At 47.1% G+C, this 24,004-nt stretch overlaps 8 protein-coding genes across 8 annotated transcripts; 2 read left to right on the top strand and 6 right to left on the bottom strand.

The window, feature by feature from the left end:
* Positions 1-7: 7 nt before the first annotated feature.
* Positions 8-1,653, bottom strand: P175DRAFT_0512309 (uncharacterized protein; the record flags this gene model as incomplete). Its single annotated transcript, XM_040898660.1, has 3 exons — positions 8-717; positions 779-1,166; positions 1,234-1,653. The coding sequence occupies 3 exons, from the start codon at positions 1,651-1,653 to the stop codon at positions 8-10; spliced, it is 1,518 nt and encodes a 505-aa protein (XP_040748987.1).
* A 1,128-nt stretch (positions 1,654-2,781) lies between these two features.
* On the bottom strand, positions 2,782-4,822 carry P175DRAFT_0512308 (putative phosphoinositide-specific phospholipase C; the record flags this gene model as incomplete). The annotated part of the gene is made up of 5 exons (XM_040898659.1): positions 2,782-2,953; positions 3,012-3,612; positions 3,687-4,149; positions 4,336-4,371; positions 4,448-4,822. 5 exons carry the CDS (start codon positions 4,820-4,822, stop codon positions 2,782-2,784), a joined length of 1,647 nt encoding a protein of 548 aa, XP_040748986.1.
* Positions 4,823-5,623: 801 nt separating this feature from the next.
* Positions 5,624-6,730, top strand: P175DRAFT_0504892 (glutathione S-transferase family protein). Its single transcript, XM_040897973.1, has 2 exons — positions 5,624-5,742; positions 5,811-6,730. The coding sequence occupies exon 2, from the start codon at positions 5,840-5,842 to the stop codon at positions 6,563-6,565; it is 726 nt and encodes a 241-aa protein (XP_040748985.1). The 5' UTR covers positions 5,624-5,742; positions 5,811-5,839; the 3' UTR covers positions 6,566-6,730.
* P175DRAFT_097569 (mitochondrial 54S ribosomal protein mL54) lies at positions 6,660-8,038 on the bottom strand. Its single transcript, XM_040901141.1, has 2 exons — positions 7,197-8,038; positions 6,660-7,137 (listed from the first exon to the last, which is right to left on the bottom strand). The coding sequence occupies exons 1-2, from the start codon at positions 7,648-7,650 to the stop codon at positions 6,884-6,886; spliced, it is 708 nt and encodes a 235-aa protein (XP_040748984.1). The 5' UTR covers positions 7,651-8,038; the 3' UTR covers positions 6,660-6,883.
* A 779-nt stretch (positions 8,039-8,817) lies between these two features.
* On the bottom strand, positions 8,818-10,767 carry P175DRAFT_0504891 (NAD-dependent epimerase/dehydratase family protein). The gene has a single exon (XM_040897972.1). It carries the CDS (start codon positions 10,426-10,428, stop codon positions 9,142-9,144), a length of 1,287 nt encoding a protein of 428 aa, XP_040748983.1. The 5' UTR covers positions 10,429-10,767; the 3' UTR covers positions 8,818-9,141.
* A 611-nt stretch (positions 10,768-11,378) lies between these two features.
* Positions 11,379-12,803, top strand: P175DRAFT_0446131 (spherulation-specific family 4 protein; the record flags this gene model as incomplete). The annotated part of the gene is made up of 3 exons (XM_040894328.1): positions 11,379-11,602; positions 11,789-12,146; positions 12,483-12,803. 3 exons carry the CDS (start codon positions 11,379-11,381, stop codon positions 12,801-12,803), a joined length of 903 nt encoding a protein of 300 aa, XP_040748982.1.
* A 4,146-nt stretch (positions 12,804-16,949) lies between these two features.
* P175DRAFT_0512303 (endo alpha-1,4 polygalactosaminidase) lies at positions 16,950-17,933 on the bottom strand (the record flags this gene model as incomplete). The annotated part of the gene is made up of 1 exon (XM_040898658.1): positions 16,950-17,933. The coding sequence occupies one exon, from the start codon at positions 17,931-17,933 to the stop codon at positions 16,950-16,952; it is 984 nt and encodes a 327-aa protein (XP_040748981.1).
* Positions 17,934-21,556: 3,623 nt separating this feature from the next.
* Positions 21,557-24,004, bottom strand: agd3 (putative extracellular serine-rich protein; the record flags this gene model as incomplete). Its single annotated transcript, XM_040894329.1, has 3 exons — positions 21,557-21,823; positions 21,902-23,645; positions 23,757-24,004. 3 exons carry the CDS (start codon positions 24,002-24,004, stop codon positions 21,557-21,559), a joined length of 2,259 nt encoding a protein of 752 aa, XP_040748980.1.

Below are 24,004 nucleotides of genomic sequence, written 5' to 3'. Positions count from 1 at the left end.
TAACCAGTTATCTGATCTCTTGGAGTTCATTCGACCCCCCTTCAAGGAAGGACCACTCCTCACGTAGTTGTGTGAGGTATTCGCCAATACCCCAGCCAGTAATTTCCTGTATGCGGTCAAAGCCCTCTACAATCTCTTGTTGTTGCGATTCGTGTGTCATGTATCTTGCGGCGACTAAGAAAGAAGCAAGTAGACAGGGGTCCCAGCACTCACGACGGTCATTGTTGAGTGCAATGCCACAGACACGCTGAGCGTGCCATAGAGAGGATAAGACCGGCGAATGAGGGTTGTTGAGGAGGGTTGTACGTGGTTTACATTCGAGTAGCAGCAGCATCGCGGTATGATATAATTGATTGCACAGTGCTGCAGCTCCATTTGTAAACAACAGCAAAGGGAACTGGCTCCCGGGGTTGAGGTTGGGATCCTCCCCATTGAGCTCCACCATTGGGTAAAACTCCTGCGGCCTCGAATGACGCCACTGGTTAAGTTCTTCGAAAACGTTCAGCCAGGTATCCGTCAGTTGATGTCGCTGTGGGGGGATTGATTCTCGATGACCAATGATCAGGGCTTTTCCGCACATCCAGAGCAGGGCCTGAGTGTAATGCGCAACTCTTTCAGGGGCATCGTCAGTGCGGCAGAGTAACGATAGACTCGGAATAGTGACCGAAGGGAGCTGAATCCGAATTGGGGTATTGTTGGCTAAAGCCTTTCCTAGGTCTGGCGTAACGTTAGAGGACAAACTTCACGACAGCGTACCATTAATGAAATGGCAACATACCTAAACGGAAAAACATCCAATAGACAGCGGAATCGATATCCAAGCCATATGCAGTATCAACTAAGGACTGCAATGGTCCATAATCACTGCCGTTGATATTTCTCCAGGCATGAGAGACGTCAGAGACAAGATAGTGCAGCTCTTGAAAGACCCTCACAAGCAGGGTTTCCGTAAAATCCGCATGTAAGGCAAGGCTTTGACGATCAGAAGGAAGTTCAGGTGTATGAGAACCACCAAAGTCATCGGAATGTATCATTTGAAAATCTCGAGATCTTTTGTAAATGCAGATTTTCGAAAGAGCCAACAAAACAGAAAGGAGTCGTTCCGAGTGAACTGCCATTTGAAGCGCCGCGATGCCGAAAGCGTGCTTCAAGTCGCAGATATCAAGCTTCAAAAAAGAAGGGTCAATTAGGGAGTCTCTTCCTGGCCTATCCGGAATCGAAATGATAACTTACCCAAGGAGCAACGTGGTAGCGATAGTGCTGCAAAAGCTTCAGCCTTTGTGTTTCGGTAACTAAGCCAGTCTCGAGGGTTGAGGAAGAACGCAACACGGGAGTGGAATCTCCCACGATTTCATCAAGAAAACCCGAATGGGCACCTGGGCAGGAGACTTCAGTTGTCTTATTAGGGGCGCTGCTGGCAAGAGGTGTATCAACTTTGTGGTCCATATTTTGTAGATAGGGTATCGTGTTAATTCCCGAAACGGCATCGTAGACAGGTTCAGGCCCAGCCTCAGCCCCAGTTCCCAGCGCTAACAAGCTGCGCACGGCAAACTCATCTTTGTCGCTAAAGGTACCACGGTTGATTGGTGATTTAAAGGGGGTTGGTGACTTGTTTTGACAGCTATCATTGCTACCCATCGACCACGAAGCCATAGCCGAGGAGGCATCGGGGTGAAAGTCATTTCCATCATAATTTTCGCTTTGGTCGAGTTCAGTGGTGTGTTCTAATATCGCAGAAAGATTGCCAGTGTTCTTCTCTGGATTTTCATTTCCAAGGGACGGATTGGATAACCCCGTACTAGAGATGCTTGAAAAAGGCGAGGGTGATTCTTCGATAGACGACACATAGGTGACATTGTCAATTGACGACGGTTCTTCATTAACAAACTAAAGATATAGTAAGAACCCATGATATGATTCCAAGTCAACTAGTTTTCAAGGGGAAAGAAATCCCACCTGAATGCTGCTGTAGTGGGTGCTGTCCGACTTGAGTGAGTGGAGTTCACCCCGGGTCACTGTGATGGAGTTCTTGGGAAGAAATGTCACTTGTAACCCATAATTACACACAAAACTTTTATCGACGCAGTTTTGGCAGCGCGGCTTCTTCTCGTCACCTGGAGATTCAAACAAACAAGAAGAATTAGCTATCGGCCTCTCAGAGGGGACTGTAGTACTCACACTTGCGACGTCGCTTACGACATCGCAGACACCCTGTCCTACATCTAGTGAATTTAGACGCCGGCTGATTATTCCCCGGATTGGTGTCAGCCATTATTATCGTGGTTGACTGGGGCCATGAGACGCAAAAATGGAAGGAGATTGAGTCAAGCTGAGTGCTGGAAGGCAGACTTGATCCAGCAGATCCAGCAATTCCAAGCATGAAAGTTGGTTCAGTTTACTCGTGGTTGCACCTTCCTTTTTAGAACACTACCCCGGATTTGGGTCGGGTTACCCCGCACTGCAGCTCGGCTAAATGGCCAAAACAATCCATCTGTAGTTTTATCTATTAACGCAGCTGAGATGACAGCTGGAAATTGCCCACGGCCTCTGGCCGAGTTGACCATCTACTGCCATAGTAGTACGCACACCCTTTTAATAGTTTAGAAGGCTCCACAGGGTGATACTGATTTGGTAGGGCATATCTCGCCTCTTCTAGAAGTGGCGATTCAAAATGTATATATGGGATAGATTTGTGGACCAATATAATCCTGTATTAGCTAGAAAGGTATAACCTTGTCGACAAGATTCTATAGATTCTACTAGAATATGGATGGAGCTTTCCTAAATCTCGGAGATATTCTTGGTGACCCGGACCAATAGATGACCGCCAGACTCCGACCCATCACATTTGCAAAGACGGATCACCCGATATCCTTCCCGTAGTCGGTCCAATCGTATGCAAGCCCAAGCGGCTAGTGAGTCGCGGCCGATCTCGTCATCTTTGACCTTAAACCTACAGGACAATTAGCAAACGCCATCTTGCCTATCTCACACGAGAAGACAAAACATACCTGACAAACGTCAATTCTTCAACAATTCCCAACAACGGTGGAAATTGAATCTTCTGCGAATTAAATTCTGGGTTGGCACCCGATGAGCTTTTAATCACACGCTTGTAGCTGGATTTTTCCGAGTCCGTGCTGCTCTCCCCTCCAGAGCCTGCTGGGCTGTCTTGTGGTGTCTCCACATGTAAATAACAGGCTACGTAAGGATGGAATCCCTTTTCGCTTTTATCACCGGGAGGGAGAGCAATGTCCTGGCCTGCAAGGAACTCGATCGTAAGGTCAAGTTTCCTCCGGGGGATGGGGGCGGACTCTGGTTCGGTGCTTCGAAAGCCCTGGGGTTTGAGGACCCAGCCGTGTTCGCCTGCGAACATTCCCCTGTTCAGCATCATTCCCTTGTCTGAGTTTTGCCAGTTCAGGGCTACTATCTGGGCGCCTCGACGCCAAAAGAATGTGGGATCGAGGTTTGAAGAATTGACTCGTAAACCAGACGGGTAGATACGCATGAAGAACTTGCGATTGTGTTCGAAGAAAGCATTCTCGAACTTTACGTCATCTTGTCGAGCTGCTTTTTCAGACAAGGAGAATACATGTCCTGGTATTTTGGCCTCTTTTCCAAATTAATTAGTAAAGGCCTTGAAATATGTTGACTTGGGGGAGTTGGCTCGAGTATATAGTCCATACCAGGTTGGGTAAACTGCTTGAAGCTAAAGCCCTTTGTAAAAATTGCATGTCTACTCAGGGCATGTAGAATCTTTGAACTTTTCTTAGGGCGAGCGCTTGCTGTTGTATTTGCCGAGGTAGTGTGTGAGAGCGGTTCCAAGTCATCAGGATGATCATCTACCTCATCCTGGTCGCCAGAAGTCGCTGGGACCCATTTGACTTTGACCAAAATTTTGCGCTTCAGATCCGCGAGCGGGGGAGGGGTTTCCATGGCCTCCATTTCCGGAGTTACTTGAATAAGCATATCCTTGAAAGTCTCTTCCATGATCTCCACCATTGCCCCTTGCTGCTCGAGACACGCGTGTACCTCGAGACTCACGATCACGGGCAGGTCGCTCGTGACGAAAGCGCTGTCGCGGATTGCATGGCAAACTTTTCGAAATGTTGTACTCCTAGTAAGAGTGCGACCATGGAGCACTCTGGGCTCTGGGCACCCTAGTTTCGGTTTTGAGGGAGCAGGGTTTGTCTGGCCTGAGGATACTTCACGAGGCGCTGGCTTACGGTGGATGATGCTCCCCACTTTGGAAGACAGCGAACTCAGTCGCGATTCGCCGCTACTACTTGTGTCATCGTCGTGATCACCTTCGGACTCCCGTTCTCCATCCCAGACATCGATTTCCACACATCTTCCACCGCTAAGAAGGACCTATATTAATATTAGCGGTGACTTGTTCATTGTACTACTATGAATCCTTCGGTCTTGTCCTAGAGGCGAGACATACGTGAGTATAAGCGCTAGCAGCTGCATTGCTGTACAGTTGGTTCCCAGTCAAATATGTATTGTGGCTTGAGGAGATGAAATAATCTGTAATAGGTGCAGAGGTATCAGGGGGATTTGCGGGCCGCATCGCGGAGGCCGCAGGACTGGCCATGTAGGCATGAAACGCCGCTAAGGAGCTGAGTGGATCTCCGCTCAAGGTCTGATCAGGGGACTCATGCTGAATATCTTTGAGAAGGTTTTGTTTGGATGAAGTGAGTGATCCGTATACTTGGTCTAAGTGAGTCTTGAAAGAGGGCGAGAAAGCTGGGATGGCTTCAGAGGACGAATTCAAAGAGATATGGGCGGCATGCTCAGTGAGCTCGTTTACAGTAGCCATGATGATCGGTAAAGAATTTCTAAAGAAGGGATCTTTGAGATCAATTCTTTTTCGCAGGGGTGTTGTGATAAAGTAGCAGAGCTTGGTCGAGGCTGAGGCGCGGGGTTTCAAGCACCGGCGCAGCTGAAGGATAAGAGAAGAAGCAAGGGGGTGTGGGATATTCAGCTACAGAAGCAAGCCACGTAAACTGATATAGAGAAAGACAATACCATTAATGACCTGCAGAGAAAGCAGGACAAAGGACTAAGGGTGAAGAGAAAATACCTAGGTAGGTACGCAGGCCGCTCGATACGATCGACAGGAGAATCGAATGTTTTCGCTCCACTGGTTGGGCATAGTGGCAGAGGGCTGGCGGCCTGAGGCCACCCGTCCTCTCCAACGATCGAATAACGGATAGGGTCAGTGGGAGGATTCATTTGACTTGGGCGTTAATAAAGGAGAAAAAGAAGCGAAATGTGTGATATCCCAATCGAAGCCTTGGTGGTACTTTTGTGCTTATTATCCATTGCGGGGTATGTAGTTAGTTAGTGCGACCTGTACGGAGTACTTGGTAGGTTATATGTTGAAGAGCTTGAAGGAGATTGATTTATCAGTGAAGATGCAGTCAAGGCCTTATATACGAAATAAAATTTCAGCTTCATATTCAGAGTTAGACCCCCCGATTCCTTCCAAGCTAAATGGAAGAATAACTACGCATACTTGCTGATAAATCAAGTTGTGGACAGGCCACTACAATGGTACGGTATGGGTTCCCCCCACTTGGTCGTGAGGGATATAAACTCATAAATAATCGTAGCTAAAGTAAAAGCAACGTCCGTCGATAATCCCCCTTCACTTACTTGCGACCACTCGGTAGTGAATTGAGAATATGGCTGACTCTACTCCTGTCCATTTTTTTGACATCCTTTCCAGTCTTCCCGGTATGTTCCAATTGCCTTTTGACTTGCTTTATGGACTCTTCGTTGCTAAAAATCCGTTGCTCAACTAGTGCCGGCGAAGGCATGGTCGCCAAATACGATGAAGACTCGCATGATTTTAAACTATAAGGGTGTCCCATACACGCAGACATACGTCTCCTATCCGGATATTGCGCCGCTGCTCGCCAGTTTGTCCGTCAAGCCTTATCCCGAGGGGACCTCGATATTCACGCACACCCTTCCAGCTATCTGCCATCCGTCCGTGACGTCCAACCCATCTGGAGCGCTTATGGACTCCCTTCCTATTGCCATCCACCTGGATGATTTATACCCCTCCCCGCCCTTGTTCCCATCTGGGAACGCTAGCTATGCGCTTGCACTCGCCGTAAATAAGCTGATGTTGGTCATTACCTCCAGCGTCTATCACTTCGTTGCTCCCAAAGTGGCACATATTCTGGACGCCCGAGGAAAGGAGTACTTTGTGAGGACGCGGACGGAGCATTTTGGCAAGCCTCTTTCGGAGGTTCGTCCCACGGGCGTGCAGGAAATTCAGAAAATGAAGGAGAATATCGCCGTAGACGCGAGGCCTTTACTGGAGATGCTCCAAGGAAAACCCGGAAAGTCAGGTCCGTTTTTTGAAGGTGATCGGCCGGGATACGCAGACTTCATATGTGTTTCATTCTTGGTTTGGTTTAACACGGCGGATAAGGAAATCTTTCAGCAATTGGTAGGATTAGGAAACGGCGAGCTCAAGACGTTGTGGGATGCATGTTTGCCATGGGTGGAGGGCCAAGGCGAAGACAAGGAGTGGGATATTCCTCAATAAGGAGGTCTGGAAGCGCTACCTATCATCGTCAATCACCTGTCCCAGATTCTCAATTAAGGGCCCACGCAGGTAAATAAAAAGATGTTCGAAGCACTAGTGTAAAGGTCCATTTCAAATGAAGTTGCATTTAGCGCCTTTTCTGGGAATGAAAACAAGAAAGAAGTACAAGTATCCCGTAAAATACATGGAAAAAGAAGAAATCTCAACAGGTATTTATACACCGAGGTTAGCCATAATTGTACAGTTAGCCATGTTGGAACCGTGATGCCAGGGTGTCCGAAGCTGCGCAGCCCAAATGCGTACGTTGAATAAAACAAATCAGAGACCACGCAAGAAATTGGCTTCCCTGATTGCCTTCCTCCGGGCCTCTCTAGCACTCTTTGTGATCTCACCACGCTTCTCGAGACTCTCGGCTGCATCCAGTAATGAATCTCTGGGAGCACCCTCACCACGGTTGTAGGCAGCAGGCGTAATATCCGTGGCATGATGGTGGACTGGAATTTGAGGGGGCAGCGTTGCGGCCCGGGCTGCCATCTTCTTCTCATAACGTTTGCGCTGCTTCTTATTCAGGGCTAAATAAATGTATGGTCAGTGTCATCGAGAATCCTCCACCAGAAGCAGGTATACATACTGCTCGGATCCACGCCGCCCTTCTTAGCCTCCTTCTTTGAATCATCCAACAATGACCACAACCACTCGGGGTACTCTGAGTCTTCCAGAGCGAGGACATCCGGCTTGTTCTTGAAGTAGTTGAGGCCTTGAAGCTTGCTTCCAGAGGGGCAGGAGCTGGGAGCCCGTTCAATGGCTGGCTTGGGAGATTTCGCGGAGTTCGCATCGACCTGAACCCCTTCGGGTGTGCTCAAGGGTTGCGACACGCCAGGGGTAGCTGCAGATGGGATGGTAATATCGGCGCCAGCGGGCTGGCGAGGTGTTGGAGGCGAGGGAGTAGCCAATACCGTGGGCTTTGCATCGCTGTAGCTGCGGAATTGACTGCGTTGAAATGGAAGGCTGCCCGACGCAGACCGGACCACAGTGTGAGGTTGGAGTCGGGTCAGGATGCTAGACCGGCAGCGCTGGCAGATCATTTTGCCGTGATATCTCGAGTCGGGAAGAACAAGAAATTTTGAATATTAAACCCACCCACAACAATTCGACGGTGGAGCAACGCAATGTTAAAACCGAAAGTGAAGAACGCGGTTGTTAAGCAAGTATCGAGAAATCTGCGGACGAATTTAATGCCAAGCCGGAGGTTTGAAGCACGTGATGTGAAGAGCCCGACACGCTTTACTTTGACCGCGCGGGATATAAGCCGTAATTTGGTAGATATCTCTCTAATAACATGAATTTCAAATACTGGACCAGACTTCTTTACATTTTCCGTGCCTCGACACAGACATGCTTTTGATGATGGGTGGATTGAGGCGCAGTTATTTGTAGATTTTGAGCCTGTTGTATCACGTGATTCACCGCCCAAGCTAAATAGTGATCGCGGGTCAAAGACCAAAACGGTTCAAATTTACTTGTTTAGGAAGTCCTTCAAACGTCATGCTCTCCGTCAGATGCTGTTGTCGATTACTGCAACTCTTGTACATTACATATGGGTAGTGGGATCACACTTGTAACCTCAAGTGAAATTTTGCTAGCCTGTCTTATTTTCCCTACTTGAATGGGCAGTACTGGTTTCTCAGTGTTTGCTGAATGCTCAACAATAATTCGGGAGCTCAGCATGGTTCTCACAGGCCTTCCCTGGGCAGCTTTTTTGAAATTAGCATTTATTGGAACCTCATACTAATTTTGTGCTAGATAAGATATGACTTCGTTGATATTTCTTTATATACAACACAAAGCAGCCTACAGGAGGGGTTGATTCTCCGAGTTGACGAAAATGCAGGCCCACTGAGTCCAAGACTTGATTTTAGCCCAAACACTTGCTTCTGGGCAAAAAAAGCTTCTTCTAAATTCATCATGTCCATAGGGACTTGACAGGCTGTAAGCTTTGGTGGATCCTCATTGAGTTTAAATGGATCCGTGTAGGTGAAATAATACAAGATCTTATATAAAACTGAGCCTTCTCATTACAAAGCTGATAAATTTGTCAGTGTTGTGCTAACTTCTCCAGCAGATTGTTAACTTGTGGATAACTATTCTTGCCTAGTGGGCTAGCTTTTCACTTGAAATCCACGTAAACCAGCCCAACATGCACAGCTAGCTTCAAATACGAAGAGCTCGATTTACACTAATGAGGTATCTGAGATGATGTGAAGAAAGCTTTTTTTATTATATTAATCATTATGAGAGATACCAACGCGGTGCACTCTGACACTAGCCCGTCAAATCATTACCCCATCCTCACAAAGCCAAATATATCAGGATATACTACACTGGTGTCTGACAGAGGCTGTGCGTTGTGACATGCGTCTCAAACAATCTTTCTATCATGCAAATGAATAAGACAAAAGAAAATGGGGTCTTGAAAAACATCAAATCAAGAGAGCGAAGCCAGAGTGTTGGGAAGGGGTGAACCAGAACACCAAACGCCACATATCAGGAAGGAAACAGACTGAAACATAGCAACATTAAGTTGACAGACCGCTGATATTCAAGAAATTACACAGACTGTCACATGCATCCTCCAAGGTCTTCTCTGTTTTCCAGCGAAGCTCTTGTTCAGATCTGGTGGCAACTGCCACACAGGAACCAACATCACCCGGGCGCCTAGGAGCAGCCCTAGTTGGAATTTGTTTGCAAGACACGTTTTCCATAGTGTCAACCACCTCCATTACTGAGTGGCCTTTTCCGGTGCCTAAATTGAAGGTGCGGAAGTTCTCAATCAGCTTCCCTTCATTGGCTGCGTCGAGGGCTGCAATGTGGCCTCGAGCCAGGTCGGTGACGTGGATAAAATCGCGGACAGCAGTACCATCCTCTGTATCCCAATCCGTCCCAAACATTTGGAGCTCCTTGTATTCTCCCGTCATAACCTTGACCACCACGGGGAGAAGATTCGTTGGTGTTTGTCTTGGATCCTCTCCCAGTAGACCGGATTCGTCGCAGCCGATTGGGTTAAAATAACGGAGAGCCACAATAGTCCATTCAGGATCCGAGGCTGCTAGATCCGCAAGAATGGCTTCGCAAATCCATTTTGTTCGTCCATATGGGTTTGTAATTCCCGTGCACCCGGGCAAGACAGTTCTACCAATCCCGTCTGAGCCGTGGAAAATTTCCTCCTTATGGACGCAGAGCTCCTCCTTCAGTGGGAGACCAGAAGTCGCCAAAGTACCATACACGGTGGCGGATGAAGAAAATATGAACGTTTTAATACCAAAATGCCCCAAGGTTGTGGCAAAATCGATAAGACCACTCACGTTGTTGGCATAGTATTTCAAAGGATTTCGGATACTTTCTTCAACTGCCTTATAGGCGGCAAAGTGAATGACCCCAGCAATCTTAGACTTTGGGGAGCCCCATCTGGACTGGATCTGGTACTGTTCGAGAAGGCTTTGCAAGGCACTCGTATCCCGGTAGTCGTGAGCATGCAAATGTAAGGCCGGCATTTGTGATCCCTGCTCTTCGTGGTGCTTCAGCGCCAGCAGTTTGATGCGGTTGAAAACGCTATGGAACGAGTTGCTGAGATTGTCGATCACGATTACGTTATAACTGGCCTTGAGCAGCTCTAACGTTGTGTGACTTCCAATAAACCCGAGGCCTCCAGTCACCAGGATGTACTGTCGAAGAGGGAAGTTACGCAGTAGCTCATCCAGGCTCCCATCAAACAAGACGGAGAACTGCGTTGCCGGTGTATCTACGCATGTCGGAGAACAAGGTTCCGTAGGAGAGCTTGCGTCTGACTGTTGAGGACTCTCCATCATCGACGCCTTCGAAGACGAAATGCAATTATTGGTAAAGGATATGTGAAACAAACAAGACGCTTGGTCAAATGCAACAAGAGACCCCAAAGAGCGGGAGAAATTTATCCAGTCAAACTTCAACAACAAGTGTGAGTGACTCGAGATTGAATACCCAAAGAAAGGAGTTCACAAATTTTTATACTTTCTCAAGTTTGTCAACGAAGGACATGGGCTGCTGCTGGACTCTTTGATGTAACCGCTCCTGATTCTGGCTAGGTCAGGCGAAGATATCGTGATTCGTGACTTGCTTATTTACAACAGCGCATAATCCTTAAAAGCTAACGAATGCGAGACGGGGAAGAGGGGGGTAGAAATGTGAAAACAAACAAGAATTTATTTTTTTTTTTTTTTTAAAAAAAAAGGGAAAAAGAAAAAGAAAATGGCGAGATCCAAAAAAAATAAAAATAAAATAAAATCAATAAATCAATAAAATAAAAATAATTAATTAAGGATGTCAGCTTTCTCGAGACTGGAACCCAAGCAAGAAGTTAAAGTAGGCATTCGGATTGATTTCGCCTTCGTTGGCCAGTATCAAACCACTCAAGGTGCCTCTCCACTGGACTGCAGCAGATTCCTTGGGTACTTTAAGTCAGGGAGAAACGAATTGTTTCGATTTTAATCATTATTAACCGGAGACTTGCTGCATGGCTCAAACCCTGACCCGCTCTATTTTGGGTGTACGCGGTTCGACTAAAGTATGTCTGGCTCCCTACAGATCTACTACATATGTATTCACTGAGCTCAGAGGGCTGGGTTACTTATTTCCTTACCTTAGTAAAGCCCACTTTTTTTTTGGGTTTTGGAGTCCTCTTTTGCCATATTAATATGATGCACTACTACTACTACTACTACTACTACTACTACTACTATGACTACTACTCATTCGCCCTTTGTCCTTTATGCCCGGGATGGGGCCAGAGAAACACGTGAGGGGCTGGCGCTGGCTCTCCCGCCGACCTTCTCACCTCATTCTGGCCCTGCTTCTTGTCTTTGTTACTCTCCTTGCCATCATCCTACCCTCTGTAATTGTGGTGACTTTGCACAAGAAAAATAGCATGGGTCCTAAAGCAAAGGTTTTTGTCCCTCTTTATGTGTACCCCATCCCTGGTGCGTGGGATCAGCTGGAAAATGTGTAGGTCCTTTTCCTAACACTCTCTCTCCTTCCCTCCTCCTCCTCCTCCTCCTCCTCCCTGTTCCACCCCCCTGTTCATCAAATCGATAATCCGCGCCCATGCGAACACCATCAGCCACCTGCAAGGAATTTAGCGTGGGCCTAGGGGTATCTGTGATTTATCGAAGTTGGAGCTGAACGCTACAGGATCTCGACACACCCCAATGTCAACTTCACCATCGTCGTGAACCCTGGTAACGGCCCGGGTCCAAATGCCCTGCCTGATGGCAATTACACTAGGGAAATTCCTAAATTGGCCGCTTATGAAAACGTACGTTTGCTAGGGTATATCCACACGAGCTATGCAGCGCGTAATCTCTCCTTGGTGCGCAAAGATATCGAAACGTACGCGGCATGGCCGGCCAACAGCTCCAACCCCAAATTGGCCGTCCGGGGAATATTTGTCGACGAAACACCACAGCAATATAATGCTAACCATTTAGCGTATTTGCAAGAGCTTGCCGCGATAGTGAAGAAAACGCCTGGGTTGGGTCCAGACAATTTTGTAAGTGTAATACTTCTGTATCATGGCGATTACCACGCGAAGATCAGCACTAGTACTTGACATGAATCCTTCTAGGAGGGTTTTTCCTATTTGATCTGGTTCGATTTTTTTGTCTCTCTTTTTGTTTTGTTTTTTTTTTTTTTTTTTTTTTTTTTTCTGCCTATCTCTATGACATCGGCTGCTCCGTACAATTTTCATTTGTTGTTTGTTCTGACGGTGCGAACCTACAATCATATTGATCCTTTACCCCTCAACCCTGGTTGAACTCCTCTATGCCGGCTTAGATAACTGTGAGCCCATTGGCTACGTGGAATGCTAATTATTGCCAACATTCAGATTGTTCATAATCCTGGAGCGATTCCAGACTCTCGCTACATGTCCAGCGCGGACTCTACTGTGGTTTTCGAGGCAACTTATGACACTTTTCAGGCGCGCAACAGGGCTAAGCTGTTCAAGGAGATCCCGAACAGCAATCGTAGCCAGCTGTGCGCGGTGATCCACTCTGTGCCAGACAGTGTGGAAGGGTCCAAACTCCGTGAACTAGTCAGACAAGTCCGACGGGTCGCAGATGAAGTCTTCATTACCCATCTGAGCACCAACTACTATGCGAGCTTTGGAGGAAAGTGGGACGAGTTTGTGAGATTGATGGCCGAATGAATCGATGATCTGTTTGGTACAGCCGACTAATGTAATATCGGTGCTGCATCTTGTTTAGTCTGAAGTTGACTATACCTATATCTAGAGTAGAGATGATTTTGATAGTTTAGATCTTGATCTGAAGTCCCATCCATTCCATGCTTTGCGATTTACCTAATGTTTATCCAATGAACAGAAACAGAAAAAAAAAAAAAAGAAACAGGGAGGAAACAAAGCAGGGAAGGAAAATACCTCCCATGTCCGTCATTTACTTTTCTTTCTTCTCTCCCTTCGTTTTTGTGTCAGAATCCAAAATCGACTCAATGCTCCTCCTCTTTACAGTGGGGCGCTATGGCGGGTATAAATTACATACTACTAGTACTACTTAAGTGCGAAGTACCAAAATAGCCGGCGGTAATTTTCATTACTTTTGCATGTTCAGTTGTTGTCCAGCCGTATAGTGCCTCCGTATACAGAATATCATCCAATTGCTCGAGTCTCCGTCCAATCCAGGGAAGGATTTCACAAACCCAGGAGAGGTAGAGTCATCATAATAATAATGCCTGTCGGCCTCGTTATCGTCAAATGGCCTCAGCTGGCACCTGTGTACTCTGGAATCAAACTCCAACCCGGTAATGCATGCACAGTAGTAGGGTACAAAGTCTACTAGAATGAAGAACGAACCACTCCATCCGGCGATCAGGGACACGGGGGGGGGGGGGGGGGGGGGGGGGGGCAGATAAGTATCTCTCGCCAAGTCAAGTCAAGTATCGCATCGTAAATCGAAAGCCCGTACCTGTTTTCATGCCTAGTACTAGTTTACTCTGTAAGTAGGCGCTTATGTATGTAGGTAGGTAGTACATAGGTAGTTAGGGTAGCCTCGTGAATCGGAAGAACCAGGCGCAACTAGAGCTAGTCAGTTGGAGCAACTTGACTCAGGTTGATTCAGTTATGTAGGGGAAAGAAAAAGAAAAAGAAAAAAAAAACAAAAATTAGGTTTTCTCTCCCCCTGGTGCGGCGATTCTGATGCTCGTTCTTGGGTTCGGTTGCCTAATTGGTCTTTGGGTTGCTGTACCTGGTCTGCTCTAGGCGAGGATGATTCGACGAGAGAGGAAAAGAAAGACACAAGAGACTCGAGAGAGAAGTACCTAGGTACTGTCTGTGTAGGAGGGGGCTGTAAAACCTACACAATGGCTGGGTGACAGATGGCTGTGGCTAATTCTAAGGTGGATGAACCTAGGTACTATTATCCACTTCCAACAAATTGTTCTACTAGCTTTTAGGCGATGTACTCTACTCCGGACATACTGGAATCCTGATCGGTGTACGTGAATATCACCACCATGGTGATTCATCGGGTAACTAACTAACTATTAGTTACGAGCGAGTACGAAGAAAGAGCCCCAGACATGACGACACAGTTTAGATTGCGAATACGGAGTAGACCCGCATTTATGCACCGAGTGCTCCGATCCGACCCTGGCTGGGTACCTGGTCAGACATACAGACCAGACACAGGTTCCCAGCTGCAGGGAGAGAGAGTATTTATAGATCCGCAAACGAGCCGGATAGCAGACAGCCTCGGGAGATGGCGATATAAGGGACGTCATGACCGACCGGACGAGAGGCATTATTAATCGCCAGCAGATGTACTCTGCTGAAAGTGAGGTGAGGTCCATGCGATCGATATACATACATATTCTCGGGAAATGGCCGAGGGGACGAGGTTTGAGGCGGAACAATAACCTCCCTCTGGGGCATCACATATCTATCGTGTTACATTCGGAGTAATTCTAACACGATATTTTATTCTCCTATGCGGAGCCAGTCGATAATACCACACCACACGCCCATAGTTCCCCAGCACTGCACTCTTACAGTCTGATATATGGCTGGCTTTTCTTCCGAATGTCTCACGATTTCGAGAGACAACCCTGCACCGCACACAAAGCAACGATCTCAGCTCTGCCGCTGTTTAACCCCGGGAAGTCTTAACCAGACGCTCATTTGATATGTGTGTGTGTGTGTGTGTGTGGATTTCCGAACCAGCGACTCGAGAAAACCACACTTTACCAATGAAAACAACGGGAGAGGACGATCTCACTCGATTGACTTTTTTTTTTTTTTTTTTTTTTTTTTGGCTTGACAGCAACAGAACATCCCAAAGGGGCAATCCGGACGACACCTGCACCTGCAGCAGTGTAGGATGAAGAAGGAGGTATAGGTTCAGGTCCGTGGCTGGTCTACTAACCCAAGACTTTGAGCTCAGCCACCCGTGCTATCCGACATGGCTGGGCTGAATGGACACACACACATTGCTCTGGAGTCTGGAGTCTGGATGGAGCAGAGTGTGCTTGCTAGGGACTGGCAAATCCCCCACTCGCAGGTTTCCTATCAGCCCGAGAGACGAGGCGCCAACGCATGTCCTGCCGCCAAGGAACATTGCCCAAGAATTGGAATACAAATCAAATCGCTCGCTCGCTCGCTCGCTTACAGGGCGCGTTGTCCTAGTTCCGCCGGGGGTATGTACGGAGTACTCTGGACCTGGACTCTGGACTCTGTAGAGGGAATGGTTCACACGAAAGAGAAAAAAGGGAAACCTGAGAGGTTCATCATTTTCCCCCCCTGATCCTGGCCTTGGAGAAATTAAAAAAGAAAAGAAAAGAAAAGAAAAGAAAAGAAACAAAGTCGGAGGAACCAGCGATCTCATTCTCCTCTCGCTACGCAACGCTAGCTGGAAAATTCGATCCCACTCGGGCATTACAATAACTAACTATGTATAATAATAGGAATAGTTGTGGACCGAGTCGGGAGCATCCTGGATCCTTCGTTACCTTTCCTCGTTATTTAACCTAATCTTTCCCCTCGCGATCCGATCGTTTCCAAGGTGCTTATTATGGGTTTAACATGGATACCCAATTCTCTTGACTCTGCCTCACTGTTGGTGCCACCTCGTAAAGTGACACCGCTGTTCGACTCCGTCTTTCTTCTATCGTAACTAGTGGTTATTTTTTATTCGGGCCGGGGATCTGGAAGGACTATGTACTAGCAGAGTAACTAACTCAGTCTAACTGTGATATGTCGATTTGATCCACAGGGTTAATTGATGTATTGATACTAGTATTGTCTTCTGTAATATACCACCTACTATGTACTAGTATCATAACAATCCAATCCAAACAATATCTATGCATCGTATCATGATAGCTACCTAACTTATGTCGTACAGATATATGTCAAACACACTACATGATTACTATCTTTAGCAAGTAGTTACGAACTTAATGAACACAAGCAGTAGAAGAAGAACTTCATCTTTAATCTACTCTACTCTACTCTACTCTACTTAGAACAGAGAACAGAGACAGCCACTTCTCTTACGTACAACAAAGTAAATATAAATAGTACTGCCCGGTAGATCCACTCTCTACTACTAGTACCCGGGGTACCTAGGTAGGAAGATATATATCATATCATGTCCGCTGTCTCGGTCAATTACGTAGCGAATGTCTATCCACTATCCAAAGTACAGAGTACGGAGCACGGAGCACGGAGTCGGAGTATACTCTGCCCTACGTAAAACAGGACAAGCCGAATCTCAATGCAACGGCGGAACCGATCTCCTAGCTTACTTACTCCGGCAGGCAGTAACTAACTATATCACTAGTGGATTGGATGAACCAGCCAGATCTCGATTGTTGATCGTGCCATGTGGGTGGATTTGCGAGGAGTAGTGGACCTTGCGGTTCTGGTGGGTGCACCGCACCGGTTTGAGGGTGAGACCGGGGAGTTCTAGATTTCTACCTTGTAGATAGATAGATGGAACATACTACCAGTAGTAGTAGTAGTAGTAGTAGTAGTAGTAGTAGTAGTAGTAGTAGTAGTAGTAGTAGTAGTAGTAGTAGTGGGGTCGTGCCTCCCGCTGCGACACTATTACGCTATACTTGGTTATCTATCTTGCGGAGTATGCACCAGTTAGTCAGGACTTGTTTTGAATATGGTGCTTATGAATAAATCTCCCGTATTAGTTAGTTATAGAGTGTTGCTGTTGCGGTAGTAGTAGAGTAGTGTACAAATTGATTACGTAGGGAGGGACACTAAATCTGAATACAAATCTCCTGTCCATGCCAGAATTCCCCAACTCCCATGTCGTGAGGTTACATTCGCTCAACAGGTCTGATACCATTCATCCAGATCCATGTTCTTGATCAGAGTCGAGAACCGGGTCGAGTCGGTAAAATCACACGCCTTGGTTTTCTTCGCCCCCGTCACCAGGTGGTTATTGTTCTCGTCTTGCTTGGGATACTCCAGATGGAACACCGGCTTGTCATTGTCCGGGAACGCCCCGTAGTTGTCGCACTCGTTGTACTGCGCACACTGCTCGTTGACGCTCCACTGCATGTTCGCAATCACCGGCAAAATGATCGCGCCCGCGTTCTTGAGACCGATCGACATGTTGCGCCCATGAGCCTCCCCGGCCAACCAATTCATATAATCGACCGAGTCCGCCTGTGTGAGCCCCAGTCCGTTCGGGTTATCGTACCCGTCGACATTATCCGGGTCGACCCCGTCGCAGCCTTTGCTCTGCGCAAGGTCCAGCCGCTCGACCATGACCTCGCGCACGCCCTGCGACGAAATATTCAGCCAGTTCTCGCCTGCCCATTCCTCCAGGCCGGTTCCGATATCTGCCCGGCGGAATTTGTCCGCATCAGGCCGCCAGTCCTCGTACGTGCCGGCCGAGAAGTAGCAGATCACCTTACGCCCGAGACCGTGTAACTCATCGATAACGGACTTGGTATTATCGAAGAGATCGATATCGTAGATTTCCACGTCGACTGAGGTATCGTTGATCGGGTATAGAAGCTGGATTTGCCACGTGGATCCAACAGCAGGCTGCCATTTGGCGGAGCTGGTGCCGTTGGTGGTGGTGGTGGTGGTGTTGTTGTTGCTTCCTCCACTTCCTTCGCCTTCTCCTTCGCCTCCACTTCCATGACCAAGACCAAGACCAAGACCGACTCCAAGACCGACGGCAAGGACGATAATAAAGACGAGTACAGAGGCAAGGACAATGAGCTTCTTCTTGGTGGTCCAGGATTTCCACCCTCCTTTGGGGGAGCCGTCCTTCAGTGCGGTTTCTTCGGGTGGTCCCATCGAAACAGAGTACAAATAAAAATAGAAGCGAATGATATCAATAGAAACAGGGGGGGGGGGTGGTTTGATTTCAAGAAAAAACAGAGAAAAAAAAAACGAGAAAATAAAGGTAGTGTGGAAAGACTGGAGAAAGAATGTGGGGAGAGTGAGACCCTGAGATCAAAATAGTGATAAGATTAAAAAAAAAAAAAAAAAAAAGGGTTCGATATGGATATACGAAGAAGAGAGAGAGACCCTTGCAGCACGCAGTTGATATTTGATTTGTTCAGGGTTTAGAACGTGAATCAAATCCACTGTTGACTGTTTGAAGTAAAAATAGAATAATAGATGAAGAGAAAGGTAGTAAGAAGTAAGGAAGCACTGCCAGCAGCACCAGCAGGGCTTCACATCATTAATTAGGGAGTGGTTCAGATGTTACACAACCATTTAAGAGGTCTGCCTGGAATTATGTTGAAAGGGGGCAAGTTGCTTGGCCCATTGAGACTTCACCACTGAGGGTGAAGGAAGCCTGCCGCAGTCGATGTTGGATTCTTTGTTCGATTCCCCAACGCAATGTAGGCAGGCAGGGTGCTGTGGTTCTCCTACTGGCCCAATGTGTTGCCGCTTATTTATTTGGCGGGATTTGATGTGGAGTGGGTGAGTGAGTGAGTGAGTGAGTGAGTGAGTGCACTGTCTGATCAATTTGTAGGATTCTAGAAGGCTTCGTTCGACCTTGCGTTGGAGGGTGTTTTGATATTTCTCGGAACAGAGTACAAAGGAGGCGGCGCAGGCAAAAACTCCTCCTAGCGCTGTGGCTATTCCATCCGTTTGTGGCCCAGGGGTGTTGTAGTTGAGCAAAATGAAACATTGGAGGCAATCAGGGAATTAATGTGGAATGAGTCCTTGCAGTTACCGAATCATCATATCATTATCATTATTAGTGAACGTGATTGTGCTGGTTTAAGATATAAGATGCATCACTACTACAAAGGTGCTGTGAAATTGTGTTGGGCTGGACTCGGGTTTAGGGCTGGGAAGTACTGTCCCCGGTATGGGCTGTATGCAAATTACCACTTCCATCAATACGTTGTTTTCCAGTACCGGTATGGACCTGGTACCGGTCCCCTCCAGGTACTCAAGTCTGACGCGGAGTGACAAACGAATGTACAGCTCGCCAGGTCGCCAGGTCGCCAGGTGGCTACCAAATTTGACTAGTTGGGACCAGGTAGGACTGGTAATGACCAAATTCTATTACTATACGTGACAATACTAGTGGTAAGTCAGTAATATATTCTGTAAAGCTGCGGGATTCAAAATCACCTATCTAGTAGTACTAGTTGTGACTGGTCAGGACTAATTCAAGTGGTAAAATACCACCTGGCGAGACAAGATTTGGTATGGTATACTTTTCATGGTATATTACAGTAGAATATATATCTAGTTATTACTAGTAATATCTAGAAGTTCTAGTACTACTAGTAATTACTAGTAAAATTAGAAGTTCTAGTTATTACTAGTAGGGCTAGTAGTACTAGAACTTCTAGATATTACTAGTAATAACTAGAACTTCTAATTTTATTAGTAATTACTAGTAGGGCTAGTAATACTAGAACTTCTAGATATTACTAGTAATAACTAGAATTTCTAATTTTACTAGTAATTACTAGTAGTACTAGAACTTCTAATTATAATTAATAAAAATAAATATATACTAATCTTTTCTAATAATCTATATCTTATTATCTAGATAGTAGTAACTAAAGATTCTAGTAATTACTAGTAAATACTAATAAAATTAAAAATTCTAGTTATTACTAGTAATATCTAGTAATTATTAATAAGATTAGTTCTTTTTTAAAAATAATTATAATAATCTAATCTAGATATATATTTTACTTAAGTAAGTACTAGTCTTGACTAGTCTTAACTAGAAATAATATACTGTATTATACCATGAAAAGTATACCATACCAAATCTTGTCTCGCCAGGTGGTATTTTACTACTTGAATTGGTCCTGACCAGTCACAACTAGTACTACTAGATAGGTGATTTTAAATCCCGTAGCTTTACAGAATATATTACTGACTTACCACTAGTATTGTCACATATGGTAATGAAATTTGGTTATTACTGGTCCCAACTAGTCAAATTTGGTAGCCACCTGGCGACCTGGCGACCTGGCGAGCCGCAACCTCGTGACAAACTTTGCCTCGTAAGGTGATCCAATCTTTCATTCAATCTAGATTCTTCCGCTAGACCATTCTACCCGAGTCCATGTAGATACGGAGTAGTCGAATCTCGACTTCGGCTAAGGGCGTGACGAGAACTGTAGTCATAACTCGTCCGGCTGGAGATGCTGGCATAGGGCTTTAGATTAACTAACTAGTTACTCCGTAGTAAGTACCTGTTCTTGGCTGATCATATCCAAGCGGAGAGTAAGAATTCAGATACTTCTCTCTCTCTCCCCATTTCTTACCGTGGTACTGATAGTAAAAATATTCACAATATTCAACAAGACATTGTTCCCCAGATCCAAGATGTATGTACCACGGAAGACCCGGACCCGACCTACTGAGGCTGAGACGGAGAGAGATGTACAACGGGAAGAAATCCCCTCTTGCCCAGCCGCTATCTATGTACTAGAGTACTTCTCGGATACCTTGACAATACATTCCCTGACCCTGACCGTCACACTGAGCTTGTCTAACCGAATCCCGCTTTCTCCTGCAGCATTTGTCACCTTCACACGTCGTCATAGTACATATTAGAATTATATTAGTCTTGGGACAGTGATAGGCAAAAGGAAATACTAAGCGATGCTGTTGTACAGGTACACGTACATATAGAATATATATATATATATATATATATGTATCATGGATGTACACAAAATGTACACAAAATGAGTATAGAATGTACCTCCATGAATAGACTCTCCATATACTTGTACTCATAATATCCCTCATTCTCGGTCAGAGTATAACTACGGGAATACCTAAAGTATATACATACATCTATCTCACTTTCCAATCGGACCAGACGTTCTAGACCCAGCAAAAGCCTCTAGCGAATTATGCAACCCTACATGCATTCCACGGTCAGATGCTCTCTGCACCCTTCTTGGAAGACCAGGATGGAGAGAGAGAGAGAGGGCTGGAGGTTGAACTGCATGTCATCCATACCGAGTCCTCCATTCCGTTAGGTAGGTGATGAACGATCTAGTACTCCGTAGTAGAGTACGTATACTCCGCAGAGGAATTGAGTTTGTGAGATTGCGCGGCTCGGGTCTTGAAAATGAAGTGAAACAAAAATCTGTAGGCCAAGAAATGCATTCGCTGAACGACGATGATCTTTCTTTGAGTGCTGGTGGGATTTGAAACTGGGAGGATGAGGCTTTTTTTTTTTACTTGGCTTTGCGTTCGATTGCTCGGAAATCACCAGCAATGTCTCGTATACTTGCATTTGAGGAGATTTGTCATTCCTGTTTGTTTTTTTTGTTTTCTTTTCTTTTGTTATTATAATGATTATCTCCTATTACATCGTTTCGATAACTAGATGCTAGACTAGATATTGCACTATCGAGTACTAAGAATACAGATGTTGATTGCTGGGTTACACACACACACACACACACATCCATCCACTACAAGGCGATAGGAGTAGAAAGAGTAAATGTCACCGGGGAACCCGAGAGCTGGGCCCACACCGTCACGGGGTCACTGCCCAACTGCTCACTGGTGAAGCCGTGGGAATCAGCAGGCGCATCCGGGAAAGTAATAGGGATAGTTGCGCCACAGGTGTTGCTGTTAGCGGAGAGCGTCACTCCGGTAATATGGCCACTGGAGATCACGTAGCTGAGAGAGTAGTTGCACTGGTCGCGTCGGTAGCGCTGAAGGAAGTAGTCGGACATCTATGGGGAAACCTGAATTAGCCCTGCATGGTTTGCTAGGAGGAGGAAGAAGAAGAAGAAGAAGAAGAGGTGACAAACCTGCTGGTGAGTGGCCGTGACGACGGGCCAGGTCACTAGTCTCACAAATTCCTGGACCTGGGTCTCAACCCACGCCTGGAAGATCGAGTACTGCCCCGTCTCGCCGTTGACCGTGATGGGAGTGGTGTCTGCGTTGCGGAGATTGGCCTGGTGGAACATGTATCCGTCGCGGTACAGACCAAAGAAGTGGCGCATTGTCTCCTGTCGCTCAGTTGCGAGTAAGTTGTCGAAATTGCCGCTGCCCGCGGATGTATCAATCCATTCCTGGACTGTGCAGGCTGGGCTGTAGCAGTTGTAGAAGATGCGCGTCGACCACCGCGGGTTCACCTGCATTCCATTAAACCCATCCGAAGCCACGTTGGTGAAGTATGGCCACATGGGGTTCTGCTGGTTGAGGAGCGCCGACCGCGTGTTGTCGCCGACGCAGTTGGTGATGCCGTTGTCCCACCAGGCCTGGAGCGCGTCCCCGTTGTGCAGTCCCGTGATGGCGGGGGGGATAATCCCGTTGGAAGTGAAATGGTTGAATGAGGAGATCCCAACCTGCTGGAGCCAGGCCTGGTTGAACGAGATCTCCTTGCTAATGTCGGAGTAAGTCGCATTGTTTTGGGAGAGATGGGTGAACGTGTGCGACAGATGGCCGTAGTCGCTGCCATGGGTCTGGAACCAAGCCAGGAGATTGTCCGAGGCCATGCAGGTACTCGACCAGTTAAACGAAGCGGGAGTCGTCGGCCAGACGCTGGAGCCAGTACCAAGAGGCTTCCTAAACTCGGCCGCAGTAGATGCGGGAATGTCGTACTCAATCCCCCCGCCAGTGCAGACATCGTAACCGAGGGCTCGCGTGCCTGCTTCGATGTTTCCGTTGCCGTTGTAGCCGATCTCAACGAAGTAGCTACTGCCAGGGTTCAACTTGGCGCGGATGGTTGGGAGCCAGCTACTGATCCCGTCCATATCGGCAGGAGTGATTCGGAAGATGTCTGTGGTGGATTGGTACATTTCTGTCTGCAGCATCATGTCATCAATCTGGGTGTTGAGGTTGACTCTGCGATATCCTGCATGCAAGCCCCGGGTAACCCACGTAATCCATGCGTGCTGCAGGTAATTAGAGGTGGCACTCCAGGTGGTGTCAAAGGAGATGAAGAATGCCATTTGCTGCCGTCCGTTGAAGTTGTTGATCACCGCCGCTGTCGATTCGGTGTTGGTCACGGAATTGGCAGCAAAGGTAGCAATTGCTTTGGTCGTGCTGCTGTCGCTGATCGAGGCCGGATAATGCCAAAGCCCTTCTGTAGTCACTCCAGCGCCGGTTCTCAGCCCCGAAGTCGGGAAATCGCTCACATCAGAAAAGGAGATCAATTGCTCAACGCCATCAGCGCAGCAGCCGTCGGTTACAGCTGTGGTTCCAAACTTGGAGCCGGGGTAGACATCGGTTTGCACCATGCGCACTCCATATGCAAGCTGATAGGCATACAGCTGGTTCCATTGGTCGTCGGTCAAGGCACTGGACCAGGTGTCATTGCCATAGTCGTAGCTCACTTCGCCCGCAACCACGATCCCTCCAAAGTTTCCTCCAGAAGAGGAGTTAAGGGTGGGAAGCTGAACACCCGACTGGGGTACCAGAAGGGTGGTGAACGGAATACCGTATGCATTGAGACCAGAAGACGCAACTCCAGCTTGACTAGAATCCCGAGCAATCACCAGGATGTTGGCAGCGATTGTGCCCGTAGCAGATGGAAGAATGCTCGTCGAGCTGAGAGATGTCATTGTGCTGGACGAGGTAGGGGTCGAGACGGCAGAAGTAGAAGTAGAAACAGTAGTGGTAGAAGTACTAGTAGAAGATGAACTGGTAAAAGTCGAGGACCCGGCCGTCGAGCTAGTACTCGTAACACCGGTGGTAAGGGTGGTAGTGACCGTGGGGGTAATGCTACTACTAGTAGTAGTAGTAGTAGTAGTAGTAGTAGCAACACTCGTAGTAATACTAGTTGCAGTGCTGGTTGGAGGCCCAGAAGAGATAACTGTTGGAGTTTCCGGCCATTCACCAGGGGGAGTAGTACAGGTTAAAAACCCGAAGAAGCAACCAATCTGCCAGGCCAGCGCAGGCACCGTCAT

This window comes from Aspergillus ochraceoroseus (genome assembly GCF_002846915.1).
Source record: "Aspergillus ochraceoroseus IBT 24754 chromosome Unknown P175scaffold_10, whole genome shotgun sequence".
Classification (NCBI taxonomy): domain Eukaryota; kingdom Fungi; phylum Ascomycota; class Eurotiomycetes; order Eurotiales; family Aspergillaceae; genus Aspergillus; species Aspergillus ochraceoroseus.
The sequence above is the reverse complement of the archived record's forward strand: the minus strand, read 5'-3'. Positions and strand labels throughout refer to the sequence as shown.

Coding starts and splice junctions, on each gene's coding strand:
- P175DRAFT_0504892 (XM_040897973.1), top strand. CDS start 5,840: ATGAAGACTCGCATGATTTTAAACTATAAGGGTGTCCCATACACGCAG.
- P175DRAFT_097569 (XM_040901141.1), bottom strand. CDS start 7,650: ATGATCTGCCAGCGCTGCCGGTCTAGCATCCTGACCCGACTCCAACCT. Junction 7,138..7,196: donor GGGCGGCGTGGATCCGAGCA/GTATGTATACCT, acceptor ACATTTATTTAG/CCCTGAATAAGAAGCAGCGC.
- P175DRAFT_0504891 (XM_040897972.1), bottom strand. CDS start 10,428: ATGGAGAGTCCTCAACAGTCAGACGCAAGCTCTCCTACGGAACCTTGT.